The 19,631-nt window shown below is 46.3% G+C and overlaps 1 protein-coding gene across 3 annotated transcripts in view; it reads right to left on the reverse strand.

The window, feature by feature from the left end:
- The window catches only part of WDR76 (WD repeat domain 76), a 175,960-nt gene that overhangs the window by 46,709 nt on the left and 109,620 nt on the right, over nucleotides 1-19,631 (reverse strand). For all 3 annotated transcript variants that reach the window (XM_075346103.1, XM_075346101.1, XM_075346102.1), the window contains exons 9-10: nucleotides 12,141-12,239; nucleotides 12,003-12,043 (exon numbers count right to left, since the gene is read on the reverse strand). In XM_075346103.1, coding sequence (XP_075202218.1) covers nucleotides 12,003-12,043; nucleotides 12,141-12,239 — 140 coding nt within the window. The remainder of the gene's footprint in view (nucleotides 1-12,002; nucleotides 12,044-12,140; nucleotides 12,240-19,631) is intronic.

The following is a 19,631-nucleotide window of genomic DNA, read 5'->3' on the forward strand; positions in this document are numbered from 1 at the left end:
GCCTCCGGAGGCAGAAGCTATACACCCAATTGTCTGGGTCTCCCAATGGAGCGACAAAGAAATAGTATTTTTCGGACTATAAGACGCACCGGACTATAAGACGCACCCTTGTTTTAGAGAAGGAAAAAAATAGAGAAAAAAAAGAGAATTTTGTTTACTTACCGTAAATTCTTTTTCTTATAGTTCCGACATGGGAGACCCAAACCATGGGTGTATAGCTTCTGCCTCCGGAGGACACACAAAGTACTACACTAAAAGTGTAGCTCCTCCCTCCGAGCATATACACTCCCCGGATGACAAATCCAACCAGTTTAGTGCCAAAGCTGAAGGAGGACATCCACCCATAAGTAGAGATAGAGTAAAACCCGGAATAACCGGAACCTCTGTCTACAACAACAGCCGGTGAAAACACACGGAACAAGAAAGCTGCCAACAGGCAACAGGGAGGGTGCTGGGTCTCCCATGTCGGAACTATAAGAAAAAGAATTTACGGTAAGTAAACAAAATTCTCTTTTTCTTTATCGTTCCTTATGGGAGACCCAAACCATGGGACGTCTCAAAGCAGTCCATGGGTGGGAAATAAACAGAAACTGAGAAGTAGGCGAAACCTAACTTCACAAATGGGCGACAGCCGTCCGAAGGATGCGTCTGCCCAAGCTCGCATCTGCCGAAGCATGAGCATGCACTTGGTAGTGCTTCGAAAGGGTGTGCAGACTAGACCAAGTGGCAGCCTGACAGACCTGCTGAGCCGTAGCCCAAGAGGCACCGACAGCTCTGGTCGAGTACGCCTTAATCCCTGGCGGGAGAGGCATCTGAGAACATAGGTAGGCATCGGATGTGGCCGACCTAATCCAATGAGCTAGGGTCGGTTTAGAAGCCGAGAGACCCTTGCGCTGACCTGCGGTCAGCACAAAAAGAGAGGTGCACCGCCTAAAAAACCAGCGGTGCGTGACACATAGATCCGGAGCGTCCGCACCAAATCTAAAGCATGCAACGCTTTCTCAAAGCGATGCACAGGGGCCGAACAAAGGGAAGACAATGAAATGTCCTGGTTAAGGTGGAACGGAGACACCACCTTAGGGAGAAGGCCCGGAGTTGGATGGAGAACCACCTTGTCTTGGTGAAAAAAACCAAAAAGAGTGACTCCGAAGAGAGCACAGTCAAATAAGAGACTCTCCTTAGAGAAATTATGGCCACCAGAAAAACCACTTTCTGTGAAAGACTAAACAACGAAACCTCCCTAAGAGGCTCAAAGGGGGGTTTCTGTAAGGCCATGAGGACCAAAGAAAGGTCTCAGGAATCCAGAGACCGCCGGTAAGGCGGAATGATGTGAGATGCGCCCTGCATGAAGGTGCGCACCTGGGCCAGTCGGGCGATACGCCGCTGACAGAGCCGAGACCTGTCCCTTGAGGGAATGAGGGACAGACCTAGCTGCAGGCCGGACTGTAGAAAGGACAGGATGGTCGGCAAGGAAAAAATGGCCAATGAGCATGGCCGGAAGAACGACACCAGGACAGGAAAATTCTCCAAGTCCTGAGGTAAAACCTGGCCGAGGAAGACTTCCGAGCCTGAGTCATAGTGAAGATGACCTCGGAAGGAATGCCTGAAGCCGTAAGGATTCAGGGCTCAAGAGCCACGCCGTCAATCTGAGAGCCGCAGAATTGTTGTGGAAAACGGACCCTCTGAGAGAACGTCTGGCCGGTCCGGGAGATGCCACAGCACCTCTACGAACAGACGGAGCAGGTCTGGGAACCAAGCTCGCCTGGGCCTGGGGCGATGAGTACGACCCAACGGCCCTCCATTTTGATCTTGCGCAGGACTCTGGGCAAGAGAGCTAGAGGGGGAAACACATAGGCCAGACGGAACTGGGACCAATCTGGAACCAGCGCGTCCGCTGCCAAGGCCTGAGGATCGTGGGAGCGAGCCACGTAAACCGGGACCTTGTTGTTGTGCCGGGATGCCATTAGATCCACTCCCGGAGTGCCCTGCCTGCTAAATTGACCGGAACACTGCCGGATGCAGGGCTCACTCGCCGCTGTCCACGGTTTGACGGCTGAGATAATCTGCCTCCCAGTTCTCTGCGCCTGGGATGTGGACTGCGGATATGGTGGACTTGGAGTCCTCCGTCCACTGAAGGATATGTTGAACTTCCAACATTGCTAGGCGGCTGCGAGTCCCAGGACTACAGCCCTGATTTCCAGCACATTGATCGAGAGGGCTGATTCGGACGGAGTCCAAGTGCCCTGTGCTCGGTGGTGGAGAAACACTGCTCCCCAGCCGGATAGACTGGCATCCGTGGTGAGAATCACCCATGACGGGGCCAGAAAGGAGCGTCCCTGGTACAGAGAGAGGGGCCGAAGCCACCACTTAAAGAGAGCTCCTGGTCTGTGGCGACAGAGCCACCAGCCTGTGCAAGGAAGAAGTCCCTTGTCCCAACAGCGGAAAATGTCCAGCTGCAGGGGACGCAGATGGAACTGGCAAGGGGAACCGCTTCTATTGACGCCACCATCTGACCCAGCACCTGCATGAGGTGCCTGATGGAATGACGGCGGAGCCTCAGCAGAGAGCGAACCGCCAGATGAAGAGACTACTGTTTGACTAAGGGCAGTTTCACAAGTGCCAGCAGAGTCTCGCATTGCATCCCTAGGTACGTAAGTTCCTGGGTCGGGGTCAGAGTGGACTTGCAAGCGTGGCGAGAGTGAGCGAGACACTCCGCTGACAGTCTGCACTGGATGAAGCCCTGACTAGAAGGGCGTCCAGGTAAGGAATCACTACCAACCCCTGGAGGGGAAATGTTCCTCTCCGATTACAAAACGTAGCCAACGCTGGTGTGAAACTGCGAATGGCACATGCAGAGAGACATCTCTGATGTCGATGGATGCTAAGAAATCTCCTTGGGTCATTGACTGATCGCAGAGATTCCATGCAAAATTGCCGCACCTGAACATGCTTGTTGAGAAGCTTGAGATCCAGGTCGGAAAGCACCGTCCTTTTCGGGGACTAGGAAGAGATTTGAGTAGAAATCTCAGAACCGTTCCCAGTCGGGAACTGGTACAATTACTCCATTGGCCTGCAAGAATGCCACGGCCTGTGAGAAGGCGGCGGCCTTGGAGCAGGGGGGAGTTGTCAGAAAAAATCTGTTTGGCGGCTGAATAGAATTCTATTCTGTAGCCGTGGGAGATGGTAACCCACACCCACTGATCGAAGACGTGTTGAAACCACACGTCGCTGCGGACCTTGGCTGAGTTAGTGGACGAGGCCGAGGGCTTAGAGGACGACCAGTTAGAGGAAACGAAAGGAACGAAACCTCGTCTGGTTCCTGCCCTGGAAGGTTTCCTGGGTTGTGGCATGGAAGTACTCTTCCTGCCAAAAGCTTCCTTAATAATTTCATCCAGTTGTTCACCGAATAGACTGGTCCCAGCAAAAGGGAGTCCAGCAAGGAACTTCTTAAGAAGCATCTGCCTTCCACTCTCGAAGCCACAGGAACCTGCGGATAGCGAGGGAAGTAGCCGAGGCCACCGCAGTGCGGTGACAGTCTCCAGCTATAGGATGAAAAGACTGAAGCCTGGAAGTTAAGGCAACCAATTCGGGCATAAAGGCCCTGGTGAGGGAATGCATCTCCTCCCGAGAAGCAGAGATGGCTTTGAGAGCCCGCACTGCTGCAAAAGATGGGGAGAACGAGGCCCCTGCCGCCTCATATATAGATTTGGCCAGAAGGACAACCTGGCGGACAGTGGGATCCTCAGAGAGGTGCCGTCAGCCACTGATACAACTGTCCGGGCTGAAAGTCTAGACACCGGAGGGTCCACCCTTGGTGAATGAGCCCACTCCTTGACCACCACTGGTGGAAGGGGGAAACCGTCATCAGAATCACGCTCTGGGAAGCGTCTGTTAGGACAGGCTCTGGGACTGGTCACAGTGACCTGAATGCTGGAGTGGATAAGGAACACACTCCTTGTTCTCTTAGGCAAGGTATACTGATGCTTTTCTGCCAAAGAGGGGTGCTCCCCTGATACAGGCGGATTGAGGTCCAGTACAAATATAATGGACGCAATCAAATCATTAGCATCTGCGTCACTTTCGGACAGATCAATGGGGTACATGGAGAGCGTCCGAGCCCCCAGTAAGGCATCCTCCTTGTCCTGCGAGTCAGCTCGTGAACCAGAGCCGCGGGGCGAGGAGGGAAAGGGGACCCTGCGTCTCCATTTTAGGAGGACGGGCTCCCAGATGAAGAATCCTCTGTGAGCTATGCTGAGCGAGCCGTAGCAGCAGAAGCGCCCTGAGAAGGGGGCTGATGCATGCTCAGCAGTGTCCGGGACAGCTGTCCCCTGGAGAGAGGGATTCTACCCCGGAGCCGGAGCAGCCGGAGGGACCACTGGGGATAAGCCTCCAGGCTGAGGCACCACTATGTCAGAGCAGGCATCACAATGTGGTTATGTGCTCGGTACAGACAGTACGAGTCAACATGCGGTGCATAATAAAAAACAGCCTTGTAGCCCTGCACTGATATGAGACATGCTGCAGAAGTGGGGGCTCTGTCCAGAAAGACCCCAGCAGAGTATATAAACAGAGTATATAAGCAGCAGCACAACCAGAGGTTGTGGCTTGCCAGACCGTTTAACATAACATCTCTGCTCCAGATTCCCCAGAAGTGGGGGCTTTTCGGAAAAAAACCCCCAGCAGAGTATATAAACAGAGTGTATAAGCAGCTGCACAACCGGAGGTTGTGGCTTGCCAGACTGTTTAACATAGGGGCATCTCTGTGCCCTCCAGATCCCCCAGAACTGGGGGCTCTGTCCCAGGCCCCCATTTGTCACAATGTGTTTGCAGACATTGATCTCTGTGCCCTAGAACGCTGAGAAAATGGCGTCCACAGCGAGGAGAGGGGGCGGGGCCTACTCTGAGAGCAGGACGGAGGGCAAATGAGGTATACAGGGGAGGGAATCTTTCCTCAGTGAGGAGTGTCCCTTCCCTGTGCTGAGCAGCCGGTGGGCGGAGCCACCCTGTCTCACTGCACTGACTGACATAGAATCGAAACTAGGCCTCAGGCGAAGCCGGGGCCTAGATTTAAACATGCGGCCAGCGTGCAGGCACCATCGGCGCGGTTCTCCAGTGAAAACTGGAGAACCGGCCGGAAATGTTAAAACATACATATAACACATTCTCCCCCACAAATAAAGTACAAGGGACCCCTAGAAAGACCACTTTCTGTGGTAATAACGTCTCAGTACTTAGCTTGAGACGCAGGTGCCAGGTCCCTGGGGGGCCATCGCTCCGTCCGGCAGGATCCTGAACAGGGCTGCGGATGGAGACCGGTCTCCTGCAAAGCAGTGAGAACCGTGATGGCTCCCACTTCAAACCAGAGCCCCAATGGATGGCGAAGGAGCGCGGCATGTGAAGGCTCCAGCCCTGAAATCAACCTTAACAGCACCGCCGACACAGTGGGGTGAGAAGGGACATGCCGGGAGTCCAGATTGGACCCGCTTTTCTTCCAAATCTTTGAAATCAAAAATCAGAGGATGCATGTGTGTGTGTGACCTCCTGAACACAAAGCATTGAACTGGTTGGATTTGTCATCCGGGGAGTGTATATGCTCGGAGGGAGGAGCTACACTTTTAGTGTAGTACTTTGTGTGTCCTCCGGAGGCAGAAGCTATACACCCATGGTTTGGGTCTCCCATAAGGAACGATAAAGAAAATAAAATTAAAGTAAAAGAATGTGGTCATGACACACTGTTATTTTACTGCTGACAGTGTTACTGAGGTAATACTATCCCCAAATTCTGTCCTCATATCCTCCATTCTGGGTACCTTCCAGGTATATATGGCCCCCATCGTGGAATATGTATGTTCTCCATCATTATATGTGTGATCCTCGAATCTGGTGTGTGTGTATATATAGTGTGTGTGTGTGTGTGTATATATATAGTTATATAGTGTGTGTATGTATATATAGTTATATAGTGTGTTTGTGTATATATAGCTCTATAGTTAGTGTGTGTGTGTATATATATATATATATATATATATATATATATATATATATATATATATATATATATATATATATATATATATATATATATATATATATATATATGATCCAACCCCATCCAGGTGTACAGTAATGCCTATACTATATTATTTATTGCCTTACTTTTACAGATGTGATGCTCACCATGCTTCAGTTTGGTCCTGGCATTACAAACAAAGTCTCCCATATGTCAAGGACCTGCAGTGATGTAATGAAGAGGCGGGCACTGTGCTGTTCTGTGCTGGTCTGGCCACCCCTCTGCATTACATCACTGTAGGTCCTTGTCAGCTACGGGAGACTGTTTCTAGTGCAGAGGCAGGAGCAAAGTGAAAGTAATTTGAGCCCTCAGCACAGAGACTGCGGCTGTGCTGTGGAGGTATGCCATGCTCTGGCCCGGACACTGCAGTGATCTGCACTTCCCCCGGGCCAGAGATGACTGCAGCGGCACCCTGCTCCTGCCTAATAAACAGCGGACACACAGTCTCCCCAGCCGCTGCAGGAAGCCGGCGTCTGGAGCTCCCACGTGTGACCGCTGTTGACATTAAACAAGTATTCATTAGCTGCTCCTCACACCCGCTGACTGCAGAGAGAGGTGGGCGGGGAGCAGCTAATGAATATTCGTTCACTTTAAGCAGCGGGCACACGTGGTTTCTCCAGCCGCCGGCATCCTGCAGCAGCGACCCTCCCTGCCTCCTGTGATCCCACTGCATAGCGCTGACTCCCCACAGCTCCCTACCCCGCAGCTTCAGACCATAAGACGCACCCCACACTTTCCTCCCAAATTTGGAGGAAAAAAAGTGCGTCTTATGGTCCGAAAAATACGGTATATATCTATATATACACACACACACATACATATATATATACAAATACACACACACACATACATATATATACATATACACACACACACACATATTATATATATATATATTTTATATATATATATATATATATATATATATATATATATATATATATATATATATATATATTGGATATATACCACAAAGATGCAGTGTTTTTGTCCCAAAAATGCACCAAAAAAACGCAATGCCTTTGGGATGCGTTTTTACTGCATTTTGCCAAATGTGTTTTTTAAGTCAAATCTATTGACTGGAAGGGCTCAAAAATGCTGGAAAAACACAACAAGAATTGACATGCTGCATCTTCAAAAACGCAGCCAAAATGCAGACATAAAAAGATGCACAGTGTGGACAGCAAAATCAAAATCTCAGAGTTTGCTGGGAGAAGGAGATGCATGCATTTAGGTGCATCTTTGTGACCTCAAAAATGCATCAAAAACACAGTAAAAAGATGCAGTGTCTGAACATAGCCTCAACCTAGTAAATGCTGTCATTCTCTGACCGTGGCATTAACAGCAAGCCGGCATGGGGACACTTGATTCTATGCATGCATAGGCTGCTATGGACGCAATGGGTTACTATGACAGGTGTAGACGACCTGTGTGCCTATCATTACGGAGCTCGTCTGAAATCTAGCTTGTTTCTGGGCTTCAAAGACGACCGATTTTCCAATTTTAGTATTTCTGTATATAGCACAAGTGATAGGATGAAAGCAAGTTCAAGTCCCCTATGGGGATTAACAAATTCAGTAAAAATACACAAAACAAAGTTTAGAAAATATGTAAAAAATAAATAAAAACTTCGAATTGCCACTCTTTTCCCCCATTAAAAATAATTTAAAAAACTACAGATGGTATCACCGCATCCAGAAATGTCTGATCAAAACGGAAAAATTAACCCGACAAATTATGTAAATAATTACCCAAATTCTGCAACAATGCAAAAGAAGGCTGAAAGAAGATCAAATAACAGTGAGATTATTACTGTACTGAGACCACAGCGGGGGACATTATTACCAGTGCTGTGGGGTCGGTAAGACAAACCTCCGACTCCTCAAGTTCCCTGATTCCAACTCCACGACTCCCTCATGCATGACTCATGTTTGTTATAAATATGCAGTACATGGGGAGAAAACCAGTTTTCAACAAAAATATACAGAATAACAGTGCAGTCTATGAATTTATTCTGAGAAATAATATTGCCTCCATTGGATCCTCCTTCATAGATTACCTCAAACCTGACCTAATTATTTTAAGGCTGGAGAACAACTATTCTATAGCAACTTGGGTTGGTGGAAATGCGGTGACCACGTGGGCAACATCTCTAAATCTCAAGGCATCAAGAAATTGCCTCATGCACAGGCAGTTTTGATGAATGGTTGAACTCTACTTCTTTGAGAGCAAGTGAAAACTTTTGCTGAAATACAGTATGGTCAATCTGTTTTCTATGAGAGTGGAATATTTTTTCCTGCGGTAACGCTTTATTAAACTCCTCATCTGATGAGGAGGAAGATACGGCAGCAGTAGCACTGTCAGGACCCAAGTCCTCTAACGCCTGGCAGTCCTGTAGGCCACTCATCCTAACCGCTTCCTCAGTCAGAGCTTCTTTTCCTTTAGTTGATCATCCAGCAATATACAATGACTTGGTTCCACATAAACAGCTGCCAGAAGAATTTTATTTTCTAACAGCAGTGTATCTCTCCATTTCATTGCAGCAATGCCATTGGCGATTAAACCTCCTCTTTAGGACAGTCAAAAGGGCAAGTTCTTCTGCTCCTTTATGAAAATGCCAGGAGTTAAATCCTCAGCTTGTAATTTTTTTTAATCACTGTAAATGGGTGATTAAGCAATTCCACTGACCTTCAATTTACTATTACCTGAGGGATGACCAAGTCTACAAAGAAAGGGTTTCAACTCAAGCAATCGCTCAGTCGGTAAATAAGTGCTGCCCCACCGAGTGGCTTGATCGACAAGGTAGATATGTGTTGTTCGCCTCTTATTGCAATGTTGCGGCAACAAAACAACCGTAATTATGGCATTTTGATTTTTTATTACGCTGTTTACCGATTGGATTAATTATAGATTTTGATAAACCAGACATTTCTGAAAGAAGTCATACTAACTACATTTTTTTAAAAAAATGATGGTCTTATTTTCAATAGGGCAAAGGGGGGTGATTTGAACTTGAGTTTTGTTTTCTTTTCATGTTTTTTTTTTAAACTTTTTATTGCATTTAATATTTCCCTTAGAGAACTTGAAGCAGAGATCATCCAATGGCTTGTGCTGTAGCAGAAATCGCGATCTCCTATGAATGCCGGGCTTGCAGATGGCATTCAGAGCAGAGTCGTAATGACACACTATAAAGAAAAAGCCATGGATCGCACATACCAAAAAAATACAATGATCTAAAGCCGTTAAGCAAAAAATTAAATAGAACATTAGGTTTGTTACCATTCTGATCAGACTGTATTAAGCCCACTGCCACGTCACGGTACGGCGAACATCTTGAGTGGGACCCTATTCTAAAACTCGTAGTGCGGCACTGTGCACTAACCACTGCTGCAGCAACAAAGCACCAGCAGGGTAGGTGACATGGTGCCTCACAGCACCCATGCTGCAAGGCTAGGCCCCCATGGCTCCAGGCCCCACCGTCCCACTGACACGACACCACCACAACAGCGGCCAGCACACAGTGAGAGCAGCTGCGCACTAACCTCACACTGGCTCCAATATGTGAACTGGGAGCAAAAAAAGGCTGACCCCTCTTGCAGTCTCCTGCTGATTAAAATCATCTGTGCCAAATGGGGGAGTGCAGATCCAAGAAAAAAGTAGAGGGGGATAGAATGTTGTATAACACACTATAAAGAAAAAGACACAGATCGCACATCCCAAAAAAGGCGGTGCGGCCTGGAGCCTTGGGGGCTTTGCCTTACAGCATGGGCGCTGTGAGGCACCAGGTCGCCTGCCCTGCTGGCGCTTTGTCGCTGCAGCAGTGGTTAGTGCCCAGTGCCGCACTACAAGGTTTAGAATAGGGACCCACTAAAGAGGTTCGCCGTGACGTGGCAGTGGGCTTAATACAATCTGATCAGAATGGTAACAAGGAACCTCATGTTCTATTTAATTTTTTATATAACGGCTTTAGATCATTGTATTTTTTGGGATGTGCGATCCATGTCTTTTTCTTTATAGTGTGTTAGGCTAGTTTCACACTTGCGTTGGACGGCATCCGTAGCATTGCGTTGTGTGACGCATGGAACGGATGCGTTGCATATAGTGGCACAACGCATGCTACAGATCGTACAAAATAACGCAATCGTTTGTAGTTTTTTTTTCCCTTGACTTTACACATCTGAGCATGCGCAGTTGTGTAAAGACAGCTGCGTTAACGGAATCCGTCAAATGACGCATTCTAACGGAATCCGCCACCATAGGCGTCCATTATAAAAACAACGGACGCCTAACGGATTCCTGCAGGTTGCGTTTTTTTGACACTACGCCAAGCGCAGAAAAACGTTACATGCTGCGTTCCATCCGCCCGACGCAGCGTCAAAATAACGACGCGTCGTCCAGCGGATGCAAAGCAGACACTTGCGTTAAAGTGCGTCGTCCATACAAGTCTATGGAGAATAGCGCAGTGCATTAACGGACTGCGCTATTCTCCATAGTGACGGAATGCGCTGAACGCAAGTGTGAAACTAGCCTTATAGAGTCGTAATGACAGACAGCAAGGTCATCAGCTGACCTGACAACCCATCAGCGCCCCATGGTCACGTCATGGGAACGCCGATGAGATCAGGGACAGACGCACCCCCTGCTGGTGCTTGTTAAATCTTGAAGTAAGGCCTCTTTCACACGTCAGTATTTTGCACTAGTGTTTCATCACTATTTGCAAAAACCAGGAGTGGAACTTACAGAGAAGAACTATACTTGAAAAACTCACCTGTTCTGTGTTTTGGAGACACTCCTGGTTTTAGCATCCAAATACTGTTGAAACACTGATGCAAAATACTGAGGTGTGAAAGAGGCCTAAGAGCAATAGACAGCGAGATTTCACTAACAGCAGCGGGCAGAACTCAGATCCACCCGAGGCTCTTAAAGGCACATGATGGCTGATTGTATCAGCAATCATATGTAGGGAAAGATGCAGGCTCAGCGTGACAACCCGCATCAAAGGCTGGGACATGACGTGTGACGCAAACATACGTCATATGTTGTGAAGGGGTTAAAAACAAAATGACAAAAGTAATATTTTTTACTCGTTTGCTTGATTAGGTTTTCTTAATCTACTTTTAGGACTTGGGTGAAAATCTTATGTAGTTTTAAGTCAAATTAATGCAGAAGTGCGAAAAAATTGTTATGAGATGACAAACTTTCAAACCTCATTGAACATGCTTGTTCGTTAATGCAGGCAGCTGTCACAAGCCTGGAATAACAGATGACCACTTTCCTCTGCAGTAAGGCTACTTTCACACATCAGTTTTTTTCCATCAGGTACAATCCGGAAAAAAACGGGTTAAACGGATCCGGTACCGCATCCGTTTTATCCCCATAGATTTGCATTGTTACCGGATTGTACCTGATGACTTTGCGTTGCATCCGGTTTTTTCCGGATGCGGCAAAATTTATCAAAGCGGCGGCCGGAGTCAACGTGTCTTGCAACGTTTTTTTGTCCGGCAAAAAAACTGCATCGCGCCGGATCCGGCGCGATACGGCGTGTTTTACAATGAAAGCCTATGGACGCCGGATCCGGCGCAATGCGGTAAAAAAATGGATGCGGCTACCGGATCTGTTTTTGTAAACTGCGCATGCACCAAATTAATTACAAAAGCTGATCCTTCAAAAAAAAAGGACAAACCGGATGCAAAAACGGATGCAAACCGTATCCACCGGATCCGGTTTTGTACGCATCCGGCATAACGGATCCGTTAAAAACCGGATCCGGTGGATACGGTTTTACATTTTTTGCCGGATCCTTTGGATCAGGAAAAAAAAAAAAGGATTGTGCCTGAATGCAGAAAACTGATGTGTGAAAGTAGCCTTAAGAGATCATGGTTTCTGAGAGAAATCAAGAATTACATGCACTACACAAATGATTTGTTCCTACCTTGACAGGTCTCTGCATTCATTTCTTGAGGGTTTGGCAAACTAAATGAAGGGGGAGAGAAGAATCTAGTTACACTTGTGATAACTTGTAAATACATAGATAAGATGGGACAACACAGAGGGATTATTTTATGCATACCTTGCTAATGGATTTCCATGTATCCTGGAAGGTGATCCAAGCGCCATGATCCACATTGTTTTTCGGAAACATGTTGACAGAACTGGGCGGAATATCAAACTATAGATAACAATTAAGTCAGATCAACCAGAAACTACTGTCAGCTTGTGACAAAAAATAAAGTCCAAGGCTTGGGCTACTTTCACACATCAGTTTTTTGGCATCAGGCACAATCCGTCGTGTGCCTGATACAACGGTTCCAGCGCAGAATATGAAAAACCGGATGCGCCGGATCCTTTTTTTTGACGGATCCGGTATACCTGATCCGTCAAAAAAACGGATCCGGGTCATCTGTTTTATCGTTTTTTGCTGGATCCATTTTTTTTTTCAATGAATTGGAGCATGCGCAGATTAAAAAAAGTGATCCGACGGCCGCATCTGTTTTTTGCCGCATTACGCCGCATCCAGCGTCCATAGGCTTCCATTGTAAATCACGCCGTATCGCGCTGGATCCGGAACGATGTGGTTTTTTGTCAGAGACCAAAAACATTACAAGAGACGTTCCATCCGGCCGCCGCATTAGCCAATTACACCGGATCCAGCAAAAGCCGGATGCAATGCAAGGCCATCAGGCACAATCCGGCGTCAATACAAATCAGTGGGGATAAAATGGATCGGGCGCCGGATCCGTTTTTTTCCGGATTGTGCCTGATGGAAAAAAAACTGATGTGTGAAAGTAGCCTTAGTTGTAATTTTTCTTGTCAACTAAGAACTCACTTGGGCTGTAACTAACATATTTCTACCAGATGTGAACAATTTGGTGACAATTTGTGATTCCATTAATACAATTATGAAGGTAAACATGTGGATGCAAGAGGAAGCTGTTCAACCCCTTGGCATTGCAGTAATCTTTCCCTTGTTCATCCCCCACCCATGACCCATTGATAGGTGTCACTACATTCTGAGATTCATCATTTCATTCCATTGAGAAAGCACGAGAGAACTTATTTTTCCTGTGGTGCAAGAGGAAGATTTTATTGCAAACAATTTGGGGTACATATGACTTTTTGATCACATGATAATACATTTTTTTTTCGCTGGGAGGAGGACGACTAAAAATCAGCAATTCTGGCATGTGTAATTTTTTTTTGCTTCATGACTTTTACTTTGCAGTTAAAATTACATGATATTTTAATAATTCTTAACAAGCAGCAATAGCAAATATATGCATCTTAATTTTATACACAACGTTGGAAAAGGGAGAGCTTAAAAGTCTATTTTTACATTTTTTTAAAAAAATAATAATTTTTTTTTAGTTCCACAAGGCAACTTCAAACTGCGATTCCTGGTACGACGCACTGCGATATCAGGAGTAACAAGAGGAGTGGCCTGGAAGATCTGCAAGAAAAACCACGTACATGTGAATAGAACCATAGAACATGTATCCATAAAAATACATCAGTGAAAATCACCAATAAAACAGGTACGGGATTCACAGAGCTATGAATGAGTCCTTCAGATGATTTATTGCAATTAAAGAGACTCTGTCAGGTGATTTTGTAGTACAATACTAATGCCATCTTTAAAGCACACCAATCACCAAGATTTTCCTATATAAACTAAAGCCACTCCTATACTGGCACTATCAGGCTGATTCTATACATACAGTGCTACAGTTAGGTCTAGAAATATTTGGACAGTGACACAAGATTTGTTATTTTAGCCGTTTACAAAAACATGTTCAGAAATACAATTATATATATATATAATATGGGCTGAAAGTGCACACTCCCAGCTGCAATATGAGAGTGTTCACATCCAAATCGGAGAAAGGGTTTAGGAATCATAGCTCTGTAATGCATAGCCTCCTCTTTTTCAAGGGACCAAAAGTAATTGGACAAGGGACTCTAAGGGCTGCAATTAACTCTGAAGGCGTCTCCCTCGTTAACCTGTAATCAATGAAGTAGTTAAAAGGTCTGGGGTTGATTACAGGTGTGTGGTTTTGCATTTGGAAGCTGTTGCTGTGACCAGACAACATGCGGTCTAAGGAACTCTCAATTGAGGTGAAGCAGAACATCCTGAGGCTGAAAAAAAAGAAAAAATCCATCAGAGAGATAGCAGACATGCTTGGAGTAGCAAAATCAACAGTCGGGTACATTCTGAGAAAAAAGGAATTGACTGGTGAGCTTGGGAACTCAAAAAGGCCTGGGCGTCCACGGATGACAACAGTGGTGGATGATCGCCGCATACTTTCTTTGGTGAAGAAGAACCCATTCGCAACATCAACTGAAGTCCAGAACACTCTCAGTGAAGTAGGTGTATCTGTCTCTAAGTCTACAGTAAAGAGAAGACTCCATGAAAGTAAATACAAAGGGTTCACATCTAGATGCAAACCATTCATCAATTCCAAAAATAGACAGGCCAGAGTTAAATTTGCTGAAAAACACCTCATGAAGCCAGCTCAGTTCTGGAAAAGTATTCTATGGACAGATGAGACAAAGATCAATCTGTACCAGAATGATGGGAAGAAAAAAGTTTGGAGAAGAAAGGGAACGGCACATGATCCAAGGCACACCACATCCTCTGTAAAACATGGTGGAGGCAACGTGATGGCATGGGCATGCATGGCTTTCAATGGCACTGGGTCACTTGTGTTTATTGATGACCTAACAGCAGACAAGAGTAGCCAGATGAATTCTGAAGTGTACCGGGATATACTTTCAGCTCAGATTCAGCCAAATGCCGCAAAGTTGATCGGACGGCGCTTCATAGTACAGATAGACAATGACCCCAAGCATACAGCCAAAGCTACCCAGGAGTTCATGAGTGCAAAAAAGTGGAACATTCTGCAATGGCCAAGTCAATCACCAGATCTTAACCCAATTGAGCATGCATTTCACTTGCTCAAATCCAGACTTAAGACGGAAAGACCCACAAACAAGCAAGACCTGAAGGCTGTGGCTGTAAAGGCCTGGCAAAGCATTAAGAAGGAGGAAACCCAGCATTTGGTGATGTCCATGGGTTCCAGACTTAAGGCAGTGATTGCCTCCAAAGGATTCGCAACAAAATATTGAAAATAAAAATATTTTGTTTGGGTTTGGTTTATTTGTCCAATTACTTTTGACCTCCTAAAATGTGGAGTGTTTGTAAAGAAATGTGTACAATTCCTACAATTTCTATCAGATATTTTTGTTCAAACCTTCAAATTAAACGTTACACTCTGCACTTGAATTCTGTTGTAGAGGTTTCATTTCAAATCCAATGTGGTGGCATGCAGAGCCCAACTCGCGAAAATTGTGTCACTGTCCAAATATTTCTGGACCTAACTGTATACTGGCACTATCAGGCTGATTCTATACATACAGTGCTATACTGGCATTATCAGGCTGATTCTATACATACGGTGCTATACTGACACTATCAGGCTGATTCTATACATACGGTGCTATACTGACACTATCAGGCTGATTCTATACATACAGTGCTATACTGACACTATCAGGCTGATTCTATACATACGGTGCTATACTGACACTATCAGGCTGATTCTATACATACAGTGCTATACTGACACTATCAGGCTGATTCTATACATACAGTGCTATACTGACACTATCAGGCTGATTCTATACATACGGTGCTATACTGACACTATCAGGCTGATTCTATACATACAGTGCTATACTGACACTATCAGGCTGATTCTATACATACGGTGCTATACTGGCACTATCAGGCTGATTCTATACATACAGTGCTATACTGACACTATCAGGCTGATTCTATACATACAGTGCTATACTGGCACTATCAGGCTGATTCTATACATACAGTGCTATACTGACACTATCAGGCTGATTCTATACATACAGTGCTATACTGGCACCATCAGGCTGATTCTATACATACAGTGCTATACTGACACTATCAGGCTGATTCTATACATACAGTGCTATACTGACACTATCAGGCTGATTCTATACATACAGTGCTATACTAACACTATCAGGCTGATCCTATACATACAGTGTTATACTGACACTATCAGGCTGATTCTATACATACCTTTATTGTCAAATTGGATGTTTAGTTTTTGAAATACAGGCAAGAAAGTTAGAGATGTACACTTCTCTCTCTTCACACAGGTACATATCTCTGCTTGCTGAAGTGTAATGTCTGCTCCCCTCTGCTGCTGAATTTATTCTCCTGGTACATATCTCTGCTTGCTGAAGTGTAATGTCTGCTCCCCTCTGCTGCTGAATTTATTCTCCTGGTATATATCTCTGCTTGCTGTGACATATGCTATATCATTTTTACATTATGTTTAATACTCACTGATGTATGACTGTATCTTCCTCTTTGTAAATCTTATCTGATGGTGGAAGGTGTGAATCTGTGTAGACTATAGAGTCCGGGTGGGGGTCAAATGTTCTGTTTCCTTTGATTCTTTAACCATTCCCTGGTGTGATCAGCATTTGTTAATTTTCCTTAACAAGCTGAGCTCCCATAATCCCCCTCACCTACCCCTCTAGTCTGCCCTATATATCTGGGGCTGTTCTAAGGGGTGCTGCATGCGTGCCATCTTTTGCTAAGTGCCAACGTTGCTAAGTGCTGGGCAGTTACTTCAATGGCAGTTAGTCAGGGCAGGAGTCAGGTAAACTACTCTTTGACCCTGTGTTTCCACCATGACTATTATTTCCATCTCTATCATCCTATGTGCCTTTACTGTCCACTTTCACCGCCCTGTCCCCCCTCCATCACCACTCATCCACATCAGCCCCTCTCTCCTATGTACAGCTCCCTCTTTTCACCTATCTGAATAACCTCAATCCTTCATGCTCCAGGGTATCACACAAAAAGACATGCCACACGTCCAAAAACAATCTGACCTTTCTCCTTCTACTTCTCTCAGGTGATATCTCTCCCAATCCCGGTCCACCCCATGCTAACTTTACCCCCTCCACCACCTCCCATAGAAAACCTGATAATATCATTAACATTCCCTGTACACCCTCAGTTCCCTCTTTTAATTGTGCTCTCTAGAATCCACGGTCCGTATGTAACAAGCTTCCTTACATCCACAACCTCTTTCTCAATAACTCTCTTAACTTACTAGGCCTAACTGAAACCTGGATTCCGGATTCTGACACTGCTTCCCCTGCTGCCATCTCTCACGGTGGTTTACACTTTACCCATTCACCAAGACCTGGAAACAGACATGGTGGTGGAGTCGCCTTACTCCTGTCTCTACAATGCACTTTCCAGGTCATCCCCCCAGCTCCATCACTCTCATTCCCATCCTTTGAGGTTCACACCATCAGGCTCTTCCATCCCCTTCCCCTCAGAGTAGCTGTCATATACCGTCCACCCAGTTCCTTGACCACTTTTCAGCCTGGCTGCCACACTTCATGTCCTCTGAATTGCCAACCCTGATCCTAGGAGACTTCAACATCCCCATGAACAGCCCCTCCTCCCCATCTGCATCCCAGCTTCTATCTCTCACCACCTCCCTTGGCCTCTCACAGCTCTCATCCTGAGAGACACATGAAGATGGTAACACCCTTGACCTGGTCTTTTTCCGCCTCTGCTCAATCTCTCACTTTGACAACTCCCCTCTTCCCCTCTCTGACCACAACATCCTCTCCTTCAAGCTCACAAACCCTCGCCCACCCCAGCACTCTCCCACCAATCACACATTCAGAAACCTACAGGCCATCGATTCTCAGACACTTACAGACTCTCTACACTCATCACTATCCCCTATCTCCTCACTTTCCTGTCCTGATCTGGCTGTAAAGCACTACAATGACACACTCAGAAGCACCCTGGACCAAGTAGCACCCCTCACCCTCAGAACCTCCAAACACCGAGTAAAACAACCTTGGCTCACATCACAAACTCGATTTCTCCAGCGATGCTCTAGGAGTGTCGAGCGCCTATGGAGGAAATCCCGCACACCAGAAAACTTCATCCACTACAAGTTCATGTTAAGGACCTACAGATCTTCCCTTCACCTCGCCAAACAGACCTACTTCACCACCCTTATCTCCTCACTAGCCAACAATCCAAAAAAGCTCTTTGACACGTTTCACTCCCTCCTCAGTCCCAAAGCACAGACCCCTATCACAGACCTTCATGCTGATGACCTGGCCTCGTACTTCACAGAGAAAATAGAAAACATCCGCCAAGAGATCAGCTCCCAGCCACCAAGCTTTGTGAATCCCATCCCTCCCCATATCCCATCCAGTTCACTTTCCACATTTGACCCAGTCACAGAGGAGGAAGTCTCCAGGCTCCTCTCTTCTTCTCGTCCTACCACATGCCCTTCTGATCCCTTCCCCTCACCTCTTCTCCAGTCCCTCTCTCCGGTTGTCACCACTCACCTAACTAAAATCTTCAATCTCTCTCTCCCCTCTGGTATCTCCCCTCCTCCCTCAAACACTCTATCATTACTCCATTACTAAAAAAACCTTCCCTTGATCCGTCCTGCACAAGCAACTACAGACCAGTCTCCAATCTCTCCTTCATCTCTAAACTCTTGGAGCGCCTGGTCTACTCTCGCCTCACACGCTACCTTTCCACTCACTCTCTTCTAGATCCTTTACAGTCTGGCTTCCGCCCTTTACACTCAACAGAAACTGCCCTTGTCAAAGTGACCAATGACCTATTGACAGTAAAACGTAACGGTGACCACTCTCTGCTTATTCTTCTTGACCTTTCTGCAGCCTTCGACACTGTTGACCACCATCTCCTTCTCTCTATGCTCCATTCTATCGGCCTAAAGGACACTGTTCTTTCCTGGTTCTCTTCCTATCTTTCTGGCCGCTCATTCAGCGTATCATTTGCTGGCTCCACATTTTCTCCTCTCCCTCTTACTGTTGGGGTCCCTCAAGGTTCAGTCCTTGGCCCTCTTCTTTTCTCCCTCTACACTGCCCCAATTGGAATGACCATCAGCAGATTTGGCTTCCAGTACCATCTTTATGCTGATGACACACAGCTATACACCTCATCCCCTGAGCTCACCCCCGCTGTACTACAGAACACAAGTGACTGCCTGACTGCAGTTTGCAATGTCATGTCTGCTCTCTATCTGAAACTTAACCTTTCCAAAACTGAACTTCTGCTTTTCCCTCCATCTCCTAACCTTCCTAAACCTGACATCTCCCTCTCTGTGTGTGGCACAATGATAAGTCCTAGGCCGCAGGCCCGCTGTCTGGGTGTTATACTTGACAGTGATCTCTCCTTCACCTCCCACATACAATCTCTTGCCCGCACCTGCCGCTTGCACCTCAAGAACATCTCTAGAATCCGCCCCTTTCTCACAATGGAAACGACAAAAACCCTCACCGTGGCCCTGATCCACTCTCGCCTTGACTACTGTAACTCTCTATTAATTGGTCTCCCCCTAACTAGACTCTCCCCTCTACAGTCCATCCTTAATGCAGCAGCCAGGGTCACCTATCTGGCTAACCGCTACTCGGATGCCTCTGCTCTTTGCCAGTCATTGCACTG

The sequence above is a fragment of the Anomaloglossus baeobatrachus genome, chromosome 4, assembly GCF_048569485.1.
Source record: "Anomaloglossus baeobatrachus isolate aAnoBae1 chromosome 4, aAnoBae1.hap1, whole genome shotgun sequence".
Classification (NCBI taxonomy): domain Eukaryota; kingdom Metazoa; phylum Chordata; class Amphibia; order Anura; family Aromobatidae; genus Anomaloglossus; species Anomaloglossus baeobatrachus.